The sequence below is a fragment of the Notamacropus eugenii genome, chromosome 4 (genome assembly GCF_028372415.1).
Source record: "Notamacropus eugenii isolate mMacEug1 chromosome 4, mMacEug1.pri_v2, whole genome shotgun sequence".
Taxonomy (NCBI): domain Eukaryota; kingdom Metazoa; phylum Chordata; class Mammalia; order Diprotodontia; family Macropodidae; genus Notamacropus; species Notamacropus eugenii.
In genome coordinates, this window is record NC_092875.1 from 76075100 (window position 1) to 76093386 (window position 18287).

The 18287-nt window shown below is 40.7% G+C and overlaps 1 protein-coding gene across 1 annotated transcript in view; it reads left to right on the forward strand.

The window, feature by feature from the left end:
* LOC140502250 (adhesion G protein-coupled receptor E3-like) overlaps positions 1 to 18287 on the forward strand; it is an 83030-nt gene that overhangs the window by 32596 nt on the left and 32147 nt on the right. The window contains exons 8-9 of the mRNA XM_072606540.1: positions 419 to 574; positions 16988 to 17143. Coding sequence (XP_072462641.1) covers positions 419 to 574; positions 16988 to 17143 — 312 coding nt within the window. The remainder of the gene's footprint in view (positions 1 to 418; positions 575 to 16987; positions 17144 to 18287) is intronic.

The window sequence follows — 18287 nt, forward strand, 5'->3', positions numbered from 1 at the left end:
CTGGAGCTGGCCCTGGACACCATGACTTGACCCTCCCCCTCCAAATCATCAGCCTCTCCTTGGCCATTGGCTCCTCAGATCTCCCCCATCCTCAGAAATCACTTTTGGCCCCCTCTATCTTTTCTCCCTTTCTCTGTCAGAGGACTGAGATGTCTGAACTTATATGCCAGCAGAAAGGACCCAGAGAGAATTCAGAGATGAAGCTTGGCACTGTCCTACTGAACCCACCCTCTTCCACTGCTTTGTTGATTTTTTCTTTTCTTTCATTTTCTTTTTTCAATCAACAAGCATTTCCTTCCTCTTCCTCCTATTCTCCTTAGAACAAATAGCCCACTGTGGTCAGATGAAACAAATTCCCGCATTGACCATGTGCAAATATATATGATTCATTTCTTTGTTTTATTTTCTTATGTTGCAGATGTTAATGAATGTGCACCACCCATTAGTATCTCTTGTGGTCAGAATGCAAACTGTGTTAATACAGAGGGAAGTTACCACTGCACCTGTAAGCCTGGATATGGATTTCTTTCTGGGGAGGAGACATTTCCAAATGCCAGTATGAACAACTGTCAAGGTACAAACCTCTCCTGCATTCTGTGTCTAGCGTGGGAGTCACTGAAGGGCTCTTTGTGCTGATCTGAGAGCAGAGAAGCCCCTCCCTGCATGGGCCACCTCTTGCCAGTGCACCTCTTTGCCTCCTCATATGTGTCCCCTCTGACCTTCCCCAGGTCCCTCCCTGACTCAGGCTCTCTCTGTTCAATGTCCTTAGCTTCTCACTACAGGGGCCACCTCTAAATCCTGAGAACTTTCCCCTTCTCCCTATTCTGTCCATCCCAGCTCAGGTCCCATCAGGAAACCTCATCCAAGTGCTGTGGCCAGACCTTAGCTCAAGGCTAGAAGGTTCAAATCTCTTTCCAAGCTACAACCCAGAAGAAGGAACTGAGGCCACAGGAGTCTGACCTGCCTGACAGTGTTGCCTTGTGGGACCCAATATTGAGGACACAGAAGGAAGGGACTAGACCATGATTTCTCTCTCCCAGTGCTCTCCTAACTGTACTCTCAGAGAGACATCTGTGGCACTGACAGGCTGGGGTCCTTGGAGACTCATGGAGCCAGTGTGTGTCTGAGGAGAAACTTGAACCTGGTTCTTCTTAACTCAGAGCCTAGCTCTCTCTCCACTAGGCTACATTCCTTCTCTTATCCAAAAGCCTTTATTTATTCCTGCCCCCACTGAATAGGCCATTTCATTTCTTCTCTTGTGTCCTTTCTTCCTCTCCCCTCCCCCATCTGCTCCATCCTGGGTAGGACTTCCTCTGGGCTCAGTCTCACAAAGACCAACAGGGGCCTCCAGCCTGAGGGGAGGAGGGATCATCAGAGTTAATGGCATGATCTCCACAGCACTTCAAGTTTACAAAGCCCTCCCTTCTCTCTGATTTTACCTCCCATTTACACTGCATGGACCTTGTCTGGACACAGTTGCCTGCCTGTTGTCTCCCCCTTTAGACTGTGAGCATGTCTTCTAGTGCAGAGACTTTATTTTTGCCTTTCTTTGAACCCCCAGTGTGCCTAGCACAGTGCCTGGCATGTAGGAAGTACTTGATAAATATCCATGGTCTGTCTGACTGAGGGAGATACTAGAAGTATTTTTGATCCTCTGATGAAGAAAGTGAGATCCCAGGAGGTGCAGAAACCTGCCTCTGTGGCCCCCTCGCTGCGTGCCTGGTCCCCAGCCAGGCCCAAGCCTCTTTTCTCCAGCAGCTGCTCAGCAAACCAGATCCCCCTCTCTGTGGTTTCCATCTGCTATATTTCTCTTTCCCACTAATATGCTTTGGGGATAGGAAATGAAATAAGTCCATTTCTTGGAGGAAATGTGCTGGAAGATGACTCTAGAAAGGAACTGTGAAGCTTTTAAGCATACATTTCCTCTGACCACAACCTTTGAGGAGACACCAAAGAAATCAGAAATTCAACTTTGGATGAAAGCACAGGGCTTAACCATCATCTACTCCAATTGCTGGCGTTGTGCAGATCAGGAACCTGATGACCTTATGTTGCTATCAGACACTTTCAGAGATGAGCTTGAGGACCAGGTGATTTATTGAGGGCTAGCAGAAGTCTCGGGGCCACATTTTGATACAGTATCACAAGGAGAGAGATGCTCACATGTTCCACACCCTCAGGAAGGTGGGGCCAAGAAGATCCCTGAAGAACATTGGCCTTTCTGCTCCCAGTATCCCCTCCCTGTCCCTCACACCAAGCCAGAAGCTGGCTGCACTGAAAGACAGATTAATCCAAACTCTACATGAACAAATCTCCCAGGCAAAACAGTCATCTGGCCTTTGTTCAGTGATCTTCAGTGAAGAAGTCATTCCTTACTGATGTTGCCCATTCTCTCTTTGCAGTCTATACAATTAAAAGGTCAATGATTTAAAACTTGAAGGAATCTTGGAGGTTGTTAAGTCCTGCCTACTCACTTTCCAGATAAGAAACTTAGGTTAGGAGAGAGTATGAGACTTTTTCAGGCTCACACAAGTGCCAAGTCACTGAAGGAGAATTCAAACCCAAGCCCTGGCAGCTAGGTGGCACAGTGGTACTGGATTTGAAGTCAGAAAGATCTAAGTTCAAATTTGACCTCCAAGTTACTAGCTTTGTGATCCTGGGCAAGTCACTTAAGCCTCATTTTTATCCACCTCATTTTTCTTCACTGTAAAATGAGGATAAGAACACCTACCTCCCAAGGTTGTTGTGAGTATCAAATGAGATAATGTTTGTAAAGTTCTCAGCATAGTTCCTGGCAAGAAGCAGGTACTTATTTAGTATTGTTTTCCATCAACTTTAAATTCACTATATTTCCACTCTACTGCATTATTTCCCATTACTATTAGGAAGTATTTCTTTATGTCAGAACTAAAACTCACCTTCTTACAATGCCCACCCAGTACTTCCAGCTCTGCCTTCTGAAGGCAAGTAGGAAAACAAAGATCCATCACTGACAGGTGAGGCCCTTGATTACTTGAAGATGGCTTATACCCATGCTTCCTTCCCCCACCAGTCTTCTCCACAATAAGCTTTCCTAACTCTTACATGTCATCCTCATTTGGCATGACTCACTTTATCACCCTAGTTTTCTTCCTCTGAGTGATCTTTGGTTTATAAGTTCCTGTCCTTATCAGTTACCTTTCCTAAAACGTGACACCTATGAAAGCAGTCAGGTGGCACAGTAGATAGAGTGTCAAGCCTGGAGGCAGGAGGACCGGAGTTCAAGGCTGGGCTCAAACATTTGCTAACTGTGGGACCCTGAACAATTTGCTTACCCTTTGTTGTCTCAGTTTCCTCATCTGTAAAATGAGCAGCAGAAGGAAATGGCAAACCACTCCAGTATCTTTGCCAAGGACCCCACATGGGATCATAAAGAGTTGGAAATGAATGAAATGACTAAAACAGCAAGATGGCAGGTGTGCTGCAGATAGTTCTAACTGGCTTGTAGAGTCAACTGTGAAATTTTCAGTATGAACATTTATACCTCAGAAATTTGCTATGACTACAAATTAGAGCTTGAATTGTTTTGTTGGTTGTTTAGACTTAAGAAACAATAATAATGCAGATTAAAATTTTAAAATGTGTATTGAATCCTATCCTCTCCACTCCCTGGTTGTTAAATGTTTACCAGTACGTCCTTATGTTGCCTGATAAACATTGCTTGCAGTGCAGTAAATCTCTCAATAGATCAACTGATATTTATTAAGCCCCTACTATGTGCCAGGCACTATGCTAGGAACTGGAGTTACAAAAAGAGGCAAAAGATAATCCCTTCCCTCAAGGAGCTTACAATCTAATGGGGGAGATAATGTGCAAATAAAGATATACAAAATGGGCTGTATACAGGATAAATAGAAATAATTAACAGAGGGAAGGTAGTAGAATTAAGTGTCCAGTAAAAGATGGGATTTTACTTGGCAATTTCTCTGATTCCATGTATTCATATAGTTACTGAAATCACCAGTTAGACTGAAAGAACTAGTAAATTTCCATAAATTCACATCAATTTTGACCATCTCTTGGGTTGGATGCAATAGCATTATAGATGAAGATTTGGAAAGGACCTCAGAGTTCATGTCCTTGCTAGTATCTTTGCGTGAATTTTCATTAAGGCAACTTGTTTGCTCTCCCTTATTTAGTTATTAAGCCATATTTGAGTCATAAAAGGAATTTCATAGGAGTCCTTTATTTTTTCAAATAGTCTACATACTATTGGGTTCAATTGTTCCTTAAACATTTGGTAGAATTCACGTATAAAGCCACCTGGTCCTGGAAGTTTTTTCCAGGGAGCTCATCTATGGTTTGTTCAATTTTTTTTTTTTTTTGAGATAGTTACTTAAGTATTCAATTTCTTTTCTGTTAAGTTGGACAGTTTATGTATTTTAAGTTATTCATCCATTTAACTTAGATCATCAATTTTTCTGGTACATAATCAGACAAAATAACTCCTAACAATTACTTTAACTTCACCTTCATTGATGATACAGTCACCATTTTCATTTTTGACACTAGTAATTTGGTTTTCTTTTTTTAAATAGAATTAACCAATGACTTGTCGACTTTGTTGTTTTTCTTTTTCATTAAACCAGTTCCTATTTTTATTTATTAGTTCAATGGCTTTTTTTGCTTTCAATTTTATTAATCTTCCTTTAATTTGTGCTTTTTTTAGGGTTATTTAATTGCATTCATTGATCTGTTCTATCTCTCTTTTATCATAGTATGCATTTAGAAATATAAATTTTACCCTGTGTAATGTTTTAGAACAACTCACAGATTTTGGAATGTTGTCTCATTGTTGTCATTCTTTTTAATGAAATTATTAATTGTTTCTATGATTTGTTCTTTGACCTACTCCTCCTTTAAGATGAGGTTATTTTGTTTTCAATTAATTTTTAGTCTACACTTCTATGACCCTTTGTTGAATGTAATTTTTATTGTATTACAATCTCAAAAGCCTGCATTTAATAGTCCTACCTTTCTTTTTTATGTGCTAATACATGGTCAACTTTTGTGAACGTACAATGCTCAGCTGAGAAAAAAAGTCTACTCCTTTCTATTTCCATTCAGTTTTCTCCAAAGGTCTATCTTACCTAACTTTTCTAGAAGTCTGTCTATTCATCTCCTTGACTTTTTTCTTATTTATTTTATGGTTAGATTTCTCTAGTTCTCAGAGAGGAAATTTGACATTCTCCACTAGTATAGTTCTGTTGTCTATTTCCTCCTATAATTCATTTCATGTTTCCTTTAAAAATTTGGATTCCATTTGGAGGTCATTTGTTACATATATGTTTAGAATTTATATTACTTCTTTGTCTATGCTTCTTTTTAGCCAGATGTAGTTTCCCTGATTATGTCTTTTAATTAGGTGGGGGTTTTTTGCTTTTGCTCTCTCTGCAGTAATCCAATAATTTTTTTCTTTTTAAATAGTAATTTATTTTTCCAGTTACATGAAAAGACAATTTTTTCATTCATTTAAAATACTTTTTTGAGTTCCAAATTTTCTTCCTCTCTCTACTCCTCCCTCATGGGAAGCAATGGGAAGCAATTTGATGTATACATGAAAAATCATGTAAAATGTACAAAACATTGGTCATGTGAAAGAAGAAACAGACTAAAAGAAAAAAGTTGATGAAATAGATTTTTTAAGTGAAAATGGTATGCTTTATCTGTATTCATAGCACACGAGTTCTTTCTCTTGGTGTGGATAGCATTTTCCATCATGACTCCTTTGGAACTGTCTTAGATTATTGTATTTCTGAGAAGAGTAGATCATGGTGCAATGTTGTTTCTGTATACAATGTTCTCTTGGTTCTGCTCATTTCACTTTGTATCCATTCATGTAAGTCTTTCCAGGTTTTCCTGAACTTCACCTGCTTGTCATTTCTTCTAACACAATAGCATTCCATTATATTCATATGCCACAGCTTGTTCAACCATTCCCCAATTGATGAGTATCCCCTCAATTTCTAAATTTTTGCCACTACAAAATAAAAGCTGCTATAAATGCTTTTGTGCATGTAGGTCCTTTTCCCCTTTTTATGATCTCTTTGGCAAATAGAACTGGTAGTGGTATTGCTGGATCAAAAGATATGTACAGCTTCATTGCTTTTTAGGCATAGTTTCAAATTACTCTCAGAAATGGTTGGATCAGTTCAGAACTCCACCAACAGTGCATTAATGCCCCACTTTTCCTACATCTTTTCCAAGATTTATTATATTCCTTTTCTTTCCTATTAGCCAATCTGATAGGCAAGATGCTGTACTTCAAAGCTGGGGTGGTTTGTTTTGGGTTGTTTTCTTTTTGGTTCTTAGAAAAATTATTTATTTAGTATTCTAATTTCTCCCAATTACATGTGAAATAATTTTCAACATTTATTTTTAAATTTTTGAGTTCCAATTCTTTCCACCCCTCTCCAACCCTCTCATTGAGAAGGCTAGCATTTTATATATACATGTATAGTCATACAAAACATTTCTATATTAGTCATGTTGTAAAAGAAATACAGGCCAAAAAAAAAACAAAGAAAAATAAAGTTTTTTCAAAGTATGCTTCGATCTGAATTCAGAGCCTATCAATTCTTTCTCTGGGAATGGATAGCATTTTTCAGGATAAGATCATCAGAATTGTCTTGAATCCTTGCATTGCTCAAAAGAGCAAAGTGACTCATAGTTGATCATCTTACAATATTGCTGGTACTGTGTACGACATTCTCCTGGTTCTACTCATTTCATTTTGTATCAGTTCATGTAAGGCTTTTTCATTTTTTTCTGAGGGCACCTTGCTCATCATTTTTTATAGCACAACAGTATTCCATCACAATCATATACCACAACTTGTTCAGCCATTCCCCAACTGATGAGCATCCCCTCAACTTCTCATTATTCACCACCAGAACAGAGCTGCTATAAATTGTTTTGTCCATATACGTCCTTTTCTCTTTTTTAATCTCTTTTGGGACACAAAAGTTATATTTCTAGGTCACACACACTTCTATAGGCCTTTCGGCATAGTTCCAAATTATTCTATATAATGGTTGAATCAGTTCACAAGTTCACCATCAGTACATTAGTTCTCAATTTTCTCACTTCCCCTCCAACATTTATCATTTTCCTTTTGTGTCTTATTAGCTAATCTAACAGGCATAAGTTAGATAGTACCTCAGAATTGTTTTTATTTGTATTTGTCCAATCACTAGTGATTTGGAGCATTTTTCATATGACTATAGGTAGCTTTGATTATTTCATCTGAAAACTGACTTCATATCTTTTGATCTTTTCTCAAGTGGGTAATAGCTTTTATTGTTATAAATTTGATTCATTTCTCTCAGTATCTGAGAATGAGATCTTTATCAGAGAAACTTGCTTCAAAAAATTTTTCACAGTTTTGATTGCTACCTGTATTTCTCTCCATCCCATTTACCCCTTGTCTATTTTATTTTTTCCTTTCACCCAGTCCCTTCTCAAAAGTGTTTTGCTTCTGACTACCACCTCCTCCAGCCTGCCCTCTCTTCTATCAGCACCCCTTTTCTCTTATCCCCTTCCCCTCTTATTTTCCTGTAGGGTAAGATAGATTTCTATGACCAATTCAGTGAATACGTTATTACCTTGTTGAGCCAATTCTGATGAGAGTAAGGTTCAGGTGCTCCCTCCACCTCTCACATCTTCCCCTTTATTATAAAAGCTCTTTCTTGCCTTTTTTATGTGAGATAATTTAACCCATTCTACCTCTCCCTTTCCCTTTCTCCCAGTGCATCCCTGTGTCTCAACTTTTAATTTTATTTTTTAAGATATCATTCTATCAGATTTATCAGATTTATGGGGAATGAAAGAATTTTTGACTAAACAAGAGATAGAAAATATTATGAAGTGCAAAATGGATAATTTTGATTGCATTAAATTGAAAAGTTTTTGCACAAACAAATCCAATGCAACCAAGATTAGGAGGGAAGTAGAAAACTGGGAAAGAATTTTTGCTACTAGTGTCCGTGATAAAGGCCTCATTTCTAAAATACATAGAGAACTGAGTCAAATGTACAATAATACAAGTCATTCCCCAATTGATAAATGGTCAAAGGATATGAACAAGCAGTTTTCAGAGGAAGAAATTAACGCTACCTATAGTCATATGAAAAAATGCTCTAAATCACTATTGATTAAAGAGATGCAAATCAAAACAACTCTGGGTACCACTTTACACCTATCAGATTGGCTAACATGACAAAACAGGAAGACGATAAATGTTGGAGAAGATGTGGGAGAATTGAAACACTAATTCATTGTTGGTGGAGCTGTGAGTTGATCCAACCATTCTGGAGAGTAATTTGTAACTATGCCCAAAGGCCTACAAAAATATGCATACCCTTTGACCCAGCAGTACCACTTCTAGGACTGTATTCCCAAGAGATCATAAAAATGGGAAAGGGTCTCACATGTACAAAAATATTTATAGAAGCCCTCTTTGTGGTGACCAAAAACTGGAAATCAAGAGGATGCTGATCAATTGGGAAATGACTGGATAAATTGTGGTATATGAATGCAATGGAATACTATTGTTCTATAAGAAATGATGAACAGGACTCCGAGAGTCCTGGAAAGATGTATATGAACTGATGTTGAGTGAAAGAAGCAGAACCAGGAGAACTTTGTACACAGCAACAACCACAGTGTGTGAGGAATTTTTCTGGTAGTCTTAGCACTTCATTGCAATGCAAGGACTTAAAAAATTCCCAATGTTCTCTTAAGGCAAAACACCTTCCACATCCACAGAAAGAACTATGGAATTCGATCTCAGAATGAAGCAGGCCATTTTCTTTTGTATTATGTTTTGTTTTGTTTTATGATTCCTCCCATTCATTTTAATTCTTCTACTACAAATTCAACATGAATAAAGTGAAAATGTATCTAATAGGAATGTATGTGTAGAACCTATATAAAATTGTATGCCATCTCAGGGAAGGAATGGGAAGGTAGGGGGGAAGGAGAGGGAAGGAGGGAGAAAAATCTAAAATATATGGAAGTGATTAACTGAAAACAAATAAAATTTTAAAAATATATCATTCCATCATATTTAACTCACACTTGTACCCTTTGTCTATATATACTCCTAACTGCTCTAATAATGAGTAAGTTCTTATGAGTTACAGATATCATCTTCCCCTGTAGGAATGTTAATAGCTTAACCTTATTAAGTCTCTTATTATTTCCCTTTCCTGTCTACCTTTTATGCTACTCTTGAGTCTTATGTCATAATTTCCCTGATGTCATGTCCTCTTCGAAAATAAAGGACAAACACAACCTGTGAGTAGACTGAGCTGCCTGAATGGAGATGCAGCTAGCTAACTGGGTAACCTAGTTTTTCCTCTCCTCCCTCTTCCTCTCCTTCTCTCCAAAGGAAGGAAAGTTTTGATGGCCAGAAGCTGCCCATTTTATTTGGGGTTTACTGTGTAGATTTCTCTCTTTCTCTCTCTGTCTCTCTGTCTCTCTCTGTGTGTGTCTCTCTCTCTGTCTCTCTCTCCCTCTCCCCCTCTCTATCTCTATCTCTCTCTTTCTCTCTTTCTCTTTCTCTGTCTCTTTCTCCCTCTCTCTCTTTCTCTCTCTCTCTTCCTTTCCTTCTTCTTTCACAAAACCTTAAACCTAGTTCACTCTGAAGCTCATAGATGGGACCACCATAAGTCTCTGCTGAAGCTCCACTTAATGGCTGTATTTTGGGCACTTCTGGCTTAAAGTAAATGTCAATGGTAACTGTTTCTCTTTGGAACGGCAACTCTGAGGGTCTTCCCCTACAAGCTTGATTTTTTTCTTTTTTTCTAATTAAAGGGGTCATCCCTTGACTCACTTCTTAAAGAAGCCTATACACTGAATGGGCATTACCTCACTCTAAGTGAGTACCTGAAAGGGCCTTAGCCTAAAAGGGCCACTGCATCCTGGGCCATCTCCAATCATCCTGATGAATGGCTCTGGAGGAGAAAGTGAGGCTAGTGAACTTGCACAGCCCTCCCTCACTCAAATCAAAGTAAACTGCAAATCATGTCATCATTTCCCTGATGTCATGGTGGTCTTTGAAAAAGAAGACCGCAAACACAGTATTTGAAAGTCAAATTTCTATTTAGTTTTCATTATTTCATCAAGAATGCTAGAAAGTCCTCTATCTCACTGAATATCCATGTTTCCCCCTGAAGAATTATACTCAGTTTTTTGGGATACATGATTCTTGATTGTAATCCTAGCTCTTTGACCTCTGCAATATTATATCCCAAGCCCTCTGATTCTTTCATATAGAAGCTGCTAAATCTTGTGTTATCCTGATTGTGTTTACACAATACTTGGCTTGTTTCTTTCTGACTGCTTATAATCTTTTCTCCTTGACCTAGGAACTCTGGTATTTGGCTATAACATTCCTGGCAGTTTTCATTTTGGGATCTCTTTCAGGCAGTGATCAACGGATTCTTTCCATGTCTATTTTATCCTCTGGTTCTAGAATATCAAGGTAGTTTTCCTTTATACTTTCTTAAAAGATGATGCCTGGGCTCTTTTTTTGATCATGACTTTTAGGTACTCCAATAATTTTTAAACTATCTCTCCTGCATCAGCTTTCCAGGTCAATTATTTTTCTAAAGAGATATTTCACATTGTTTTCTATTCTTTTTGATTCTTTTGGTTTAATTTGGTAATTTCTTGATTTCTCATAGAGTCATTAGTTTCGATTTGCCCCCATTCTAATTTTTAAGGAATTCTTTTCTTCAGTGGACTTTTGGATCTCCTTTTCCATTTGGCCATTTCTGCTTTTTAAGACATTTTTCTCCTCCAGATGGGTTTTACCATTTGGCCTTGTCTGTTTATTAAGGTGCCATATTCTTCAGTATTTTTTGTGTCTCTTTTGCTAAGCTATTGACTTGTTTTTCATAATTTGCTTGAATCAATCTCATTTAGCTTCCCAATTTTCCTGATTTTCAAAATCCTTTTTGAACTCTTCCATGACCTCACACAAATTTATATTTTTATTGCAGGCTTTGGATACAGGAACTTTGATTGTATTGTCTTCTTCTGAATGTGTGTTTTGATCTTCCTTGTAACCATAGTAATTTTGATAGTCAGTTTTTTTCTGTTGTTTGCTCATTTTCCCAGCCTATCTGTTGACTTTTAACTCTTTGTTAAGGTAGGACTCAGCTTCCAGGGTGGAGCGTGCCCTGTCCCAAGCTTCAGGGGATTTGTGCAGCTATTTTCAGAGATACTTCTAGTGACCTGTAAGTTTTCAATTCAGTTTGGGCTGCCAGAACCTAGGACAGCAGGAACTTATGATCTGGGAGGGGAAGCTTAGTCCTTTCAGTAGGGAACAGAATATAGGCAAGGTCAGCTGGACACCCTGGAACCTGTGGGCACAGAGGCAGCACCAGTGGCCTTGGAACAGGAGTCTTAGCGTGACCTTGTGGCACTCCCTGCTATGGGATCACGGATAAGTTCCTTACCAGGTCAGAGCCTCAGGTGGCTCTTTATACAACACTGATCACACAGCAAAGGGGTGGGGAAGGAAGGGAGAAGCAAGAGAGTAAGCATTGATATAGGCATGATGCTAAGTGCTTTATAAATATAATCTTATAATAACTCTGCCTGGATAGCTAGGTGGCTCAGTGGCCAGAGTGCTGGACTTGGAGTCACAAAGACTCATCACAAAGGACTCACCCATGAGTCCTGGACAAGTCACTTATCTCTGTTTGCCTTAGTTTTCTCATCTGTAAAATGAGCTGGAGAACACTATGGCAAACCTATATCTTTGCCAAGAAAACCCCAAATTGGGTCACCAAGAGTATGAGATTATTGAAAAAATTGAACAAATGCATAGAGGTGCAGGATGGCAGGGTAAGACGGAGAAGGAGGGTCTCTGAACCATATCTCGCAACAGAATTATTTTCCTCCTCTACACAACTCTTATTTGTAAATCCTATAAAATAAAAAAACAAATGAACTATCCTTCCTCTTCCTGCTGCTCCCAGTTCCAGGAGCCTGGCTTCACTCTCCCCCATCCTGAGCTAACCCTAGAGGCTGAGTAGGGTTAAGAAGGACTTTTAAAATGGATATATTTGTCCGGTTTGGGATAAAGTAATTTAGATGGCACAGTGAAGATACTGCTGGTCTGGGAATCAGGAAGACCTGAGTTCATATCCAGCCTCAGAGACTTACTAGCTAGGTGACCTCAGACAAGCCACTTAACCTCAATTTCTTCAACTGCAAAATGAGGATAATAATAGCATCTGCCAATGAGAGGTGATGTGTGGCTCAAATGAGGTAATGTTTGTAAAGGGCTTAGCCCAGTAACTGGCACATAGTAGGTACAATGGGAATGTTAGCTATGATTAGAAGTCATTGAGCCCAATGGCATCTGAAATGGAGACTCATCTTCTCCCAGAGATGAGGAGGAGCATGGAGCTAGCATAGCTTCATTCTCTGCCAATGCAAAATATAGAGTAAATACAAGTGTGTCTGAGGAGGGGGTGAGGGCAGGATTTTCTCCCCTTATCTCTTCCTATTACTCAGAAGGAATATCTGCTTATGACTCTTTAGATAAAAAATGAAGCCTGGTTAAGAATAGTGTCATAGATGCAGCTCTGGAAGGGACCTAGAGGACATGTAGTCCAACCCATGCATTTGACACAAGAGGAAACTGAAATTCACAATGCATCATTTGATTTCCTTGACTGTATATATTTGTTACAAAGTGAGGCCGTGGGTTGGGGGTGGGGGGCATCCTGGGGGATGGCAATTGTGTTTTGTTTTGTTGGTTAAAACAAAAGAACGTAAGAAAAATTAGAAAACAAAAAAGCTGAATTTCAAAGAGCTTATGAATTGGCCAAGGTAAGGCTAGAATATAGTAAGAGGCAGGTGATGGATTTCACATAGTTGCTGAAAGCCTATGTGGAAATTTTGTAACAGCACAGACTCTGTAGTCAGGGAACTGGGGTTCAAATCCAGCCTCTGATATTGAATACCTTATCTTCATTGTCTCACCTGTAATTTATGGATATTGCATAACTGGACCTCTAGATTTCTTTCTAGTTCTATGATATCACAATGAAAAGGAGCAGGAGTAAGGTGAGGGAGGGGAGGATGTATTTTGGCCAATCTCAGCCAAAGAAGGAAACAGAAGGAAATTAGTTTCACTCGGATCATTATCTCTGGAGGTCCAGGATAGAGAGTGATATGGATATTAGAGGGAGAGATCTATGTGCTCCAAGGCTTGGCATGCTTCTGTCCAGCCCAGTTCCCATCCTCACCAGAAGGCAGACAGGGGCAAGATAGGCTAGAGCGTTAGAAGCCCCACCCAGATCTCTGTTGTGTCCAAACTAGGATGGCTAATCACCCTCCCTCCCTCCCTTCCTTTTGGACGTAAAAATGGATGGCTGAACACATTACTCTGTGGGCTAAATGGAGAATATGAGAATACTCTCAGAAGATATGTGTACGCATGAAAATCAGGCTTTGCCAAAAGAGGACCAGTTTAAGAACTGCATAGATAGGTCCCAGAGGGAGGCAGCCTAGGGACTCTCAGGGATGAACTGAGACAGTCAGTGTGTCTGAGAAGACCCCAGACTGAGCCAGCCAAGAATCAAGACCAAGACAAGAAGTACCTTGGATGGGAAGGGGTGATGCTTCCCCCAGAAGTCAGAGCCCAGCGAACCAGGGCAGGCCCACCCACAGGGGAACCTAGGCTCCTCTCTGGAACCAAGGGCTGGGTTAGAACCTCTGAACTGGAAGAAGTTTAGAAACAAGGGTTCTAGGGAACAGAATAAGAGCAGCACTAGCCAGATGTCCTCAAACCTTGGAGATCCTGTGAGCACCAAAGCAGCCCCATGTCTGTCTGGTCAGAAAAACAGTTTCCTTCAGAACAGGATCCCTGGGCCTGATGCACTGGCCCTGCCTACTTTGGGGCCATGGGCAAGTCACTAACCCCCTCTAAGGCTCAAGGGGCTCATCTATAGCATGCCCAGCCCATCTCCCAAAGGGTGCAGTAAAGAAAGGCTTTGTAACCTTAAGGTGCCAGAGAAATAGGAGCTGTTGTTATTATCCTGGCTGTCTGATTTCCCTTTGCTACAGAGAGTCCACCCAATGGGCCTTCATTCATGACCCTTCTGTAACTCTCACCCAGAACTTGGACCAGTTCCCTTGATTTCCCTTCCCCCTCTTCATATCCCCAGACAATCTTTTTCCTATTTTAAATTTCCCTGATGACATTTTTCCTTCTATTCTTTGGAGCCTCATTGCTTATAGGATACAGGGGGCTCACATCCCCATGGACCTCTCTAGTACCCTCTGTGTGGACCTTGACTATGTTCTATGTAACACCAGTGGAATATTGGTATTAAAATATAGACGTTTATTTTTGAGGGGTCAATAGAGGAGATTGGCAAATTTCTTCAACTTCAGCCTGCTATCCTTCTCTGTTGAATTTTGAGCCAAATTCACTTCCTATCTTTACTGTCCATTCCCAACATATACATAGTAATGAGTGTGCTCTTTAGTTCCATCCAACTGCAGGTCATAATGTGGGCAATAGATGTTCATCATCCACTTGGTCTTTCCCATGGCGGTGGTCAGGCTAAACTCTTTTGAAAAGTTATGGATTGGGGAGATTTAAAGAAGATTACTACTAACCCTTGCCTCAAGGAACTTACAGTTGAATAGAAAGGTTATAACAAAAGTAAGAATAAAAGTAGATTATGACAGGATCTCCCAGTGTGTGTGGGCAAATTTGAACAGTGAGAGAGGTTCCTGAGAACTGGGGCAAAGGGGAGGGAGTCAGGGAGGATTTCAGCAGAATGTTAGGGACAGGGAGGAATGTTTCAGTTTTCTCCTTATATCCTCGGTGTCTGGCATACAGTAGGCACTCAACTAATGTTTGTTGAATTCATCTGAACAGAAGAGGATCCTAACAAGCAGGGATGAGGAAACAGTATGCTCCAGGTAGGGAGTTCAGTCTTGGTAGATGCATATAGACAGGAGACGATAGAATGAGAAAGAGAAGCAGGGCTTCTCAACCGTATCTTAATGCAGAATGCTTTTCCTACTCTACAGCACATTTACTCTCACATAATTTTTACTCTACTGTCACTTACACTCTTAGAGCTGCTTAGAGCACTGAGAAGTTACAGTGATTCTCCCAGGATCACACCCATTTTCTGGTTCCAAGGCCAGCTCCCTGTCCACTATAACATCATTGCCTCCCTAAGAGCACTAGTACAACATTTAAAATCCAAAGAAAGTGAAGCCCAAAGAGCCTGTGATTTGAGGTAGCTAGTGAGCACAGTGGAGAGAGCATTGAACCTGAAATTAGAAAGACTTGAGTTCAAATCCATCCTCAGATACTGTGTCACCCTGAGCAAGTCACTTAACCTCTACCTCCCTCAGTTTCATAGCCTGTAAAATGGAGACAAAAACAGCACCTGCCTCCCAGGTTGTCATGAGGATCAAATTAGGTAATATTTTTAAGTATTTTTTAAACCTGAAAACTCTATCTAAATGCTAGCTATAATTATAATGATTATCCATAGGCGGGTGGTAACTAGCTGCTGAAGAGTCTTATCCCTCGGAGGCCATGGAGCCCAATGGGAAGAGCATTGACTCTGGAGTCAGAGAAGGGAAGATCATATTCCATCATTTATACTAACTGGCTGTGTGAACCTGGACAACTCACTTACTCACTGTGGGCTTCCCTTTATTTATAAAAGGTGGAGGTCAGGATGGTCCTCCCAGCTCTAAACATGTGCTCCCATGTCTTGGATCAGTCACAGATTCCTGTTGTCTGATTTTAACTGGGCCTTCTCTGCTAGAAATATGTTTCTATTACATTTCTTTTCCTTTCTTCCTTTCAATCTTTCTTTTTCATTATTCTCTGGTCTCCCAATCTTATCAGTATGGAAATGCATTAAGCACTCATGAGTTCTAATCCCACTACTGATTTATTGGCCTGGAGTTTTCTCCTGTTCCATTTCTAAATGGACCACTTTTTCCAACCTTGGGCAACCTCCGCTCCTAAAAACTCACTATACTGGTGCCAGACTTACTGTGGACACTCCATTGACTTTAACCCTCCTTTAGCTCAGAACTCCAGAGCTCAAGGGATCCACCTCAGCCTCCCTCTCAAGTAGCAGGGATTACAGGGCTTCCTACCTGCCTAGTCCTATTACTTGTCCACAATTTGATCTCTGTAACACTTGTAAACCTTCTTCCCTTCCAAAAACCTTGCCCTATCTCCTTAAAGCTCTCATTGCCATGATCTCCTGCCCCCTGGGGTCTCAGCAGAAGATCCAGCCTTCTACTCTACTGAGAAAATGAAGACTTCCCTCCCAGAACTCCCTCACCTCCTAGACATCATATCTCCCCTACCCATCCTCTTCTCCTATTGCTGTTTCTGGGGAAGACATGGCTCTTTTCCTTGCCAAGGTCAGCCCCTTTACTGGTGCCCTCCATCTCCTCTTCTCTCCTTTCTTCAGGAGCTGGCCCTGGAGACCAGGATATGACCCTTCTCCTCCAAATCATCAGTCTCTTCTTAGTCCTCAGCTCCATAAATCTCTCCCATCCTCAGAAATCCCTCTTGGCCTCCTCTAGTTGCCCTCCTCTGTCTTTCTTCCCTTTTACTGTCAGATGCCTGAGAATAGTTGTCCATGCTTATATGCCAGCAAGAAGCTTCTAGAGAGAATTCAGTCATGGCTCTTGGCACTGTCCCTGAGCCCACCTCCTTCCACTACTTGGCTGATTTTTTCTTTTCTTTTTTTTCTTCTCCTCATTTGTGCTTTCTTTTTTCAACCAGCAAGCACTCCTTTCCTATTCCTCCAACCCCCTTGGAAAAGAAAAGGAAAAAGAAAGCCCCTGTACTAAATAGCATATTACATTTAGATAAAGTAAATTCCCACATTGACCATGTGCAAATTTCTTTTTTGCTTTTCTTATGTTGCAGATGTTAATGAATGTGCACCACCTATTAGTATCTCTTGTGGTCAGAATGCAGACTGTGTTAATACAGAGGGAAGTTACTACTGCAGCTGTAACCCTGGATATGCACTTCCTTCTGGGGAAGAGGCATTCCCAAATGATGCTATGAATGACTGCCAAGGTACAAACCACCCCTACATTCTTTTTCTAGCCTGAGAGTCACTGAAGGGCTCTTTGTACTGAGCTATGAGCAGAGAAGCCCCTCCCTGCATGGGCCACCTCTGGGCAGTGCCTTTTGTCTTCTCATATGGGCCACCTCTGGTCAGTGCCCTTTGTCTCCTCTTATGGGACCCCTCTGACCTTCCTCAGGCCCCTCCCTGACTCGGGCTCTCTCTGTTCAGTGCCCTTAGCTCCTCAATACAGAGTCACCACTAAACCCTGGGAATTCTCCTCTTCTCCCTATTCTGTTCATCCCAGCTCAGACCCCTTCAGGAAACCTCATCCAAGTGCTGTGGCCTGACCTTGGCTCAGGGCTGGGAGGTTCAAATCTTTTTCCAAGCTACAACTTGGAAGAAGGAATTGAAGCCACAGGAGTCTGATCTGCCTGTCACTGCTGCCTGTGGGACCCAATATTGAGGAGACAGAGGGAGAAGGGGTATTTTGGAGGGGACTAGACAGTGATCTCTCTCTCCCAGTTCCCTGATATCTGTACTCTCAGAGTGGTGTCTGTGGCACTGAGAGGCTAAGGGCCTTGGAGACACGAATCCAGTATGTCTAAGGGGAAACTTGAACCCAGGTCTTCCTAACTCTGAGCCTAGCCATGAGCACTAGGCCATGTTCTCTCTCTTACCCAGTAGCCTACACCTTCCCTGTCCCCATTACATGGGCCATTTCATTTATCTTCTTGTGTTCTTTTTTCTCTCCCTACTTCCCTCGGCCACATCCTTGGTAGGACTTCCTCTGGGCTCAGAGAGACCAAAAGGAGCCTCCAGTCTGACAGGAGGAGGAACAATATTCCATCAAAATCATAATATCATAACTTGTTCAGCCATTCACCAATTACTGAGCTTCCCCTCAATTTTTCATTCTTCACCACCAGAAAAGATTTGCTATGAATATTTTTCTCCATATATGTTCTTTTCCTTTTTTTTAATCTCTTTTGGGACACAAACTTAATAATGGTATTGCTAGGTCATACATAGTTTTATAGGCCTTTGGGCATAGTTCCAAATTGCTCTGTATAATGGTTGAATCAGTTCACAAGTTCACCAACAATGCATTAGTGTCTCAATTCTCTCTTCCAATATTTGTCATTTTCCTTCTGT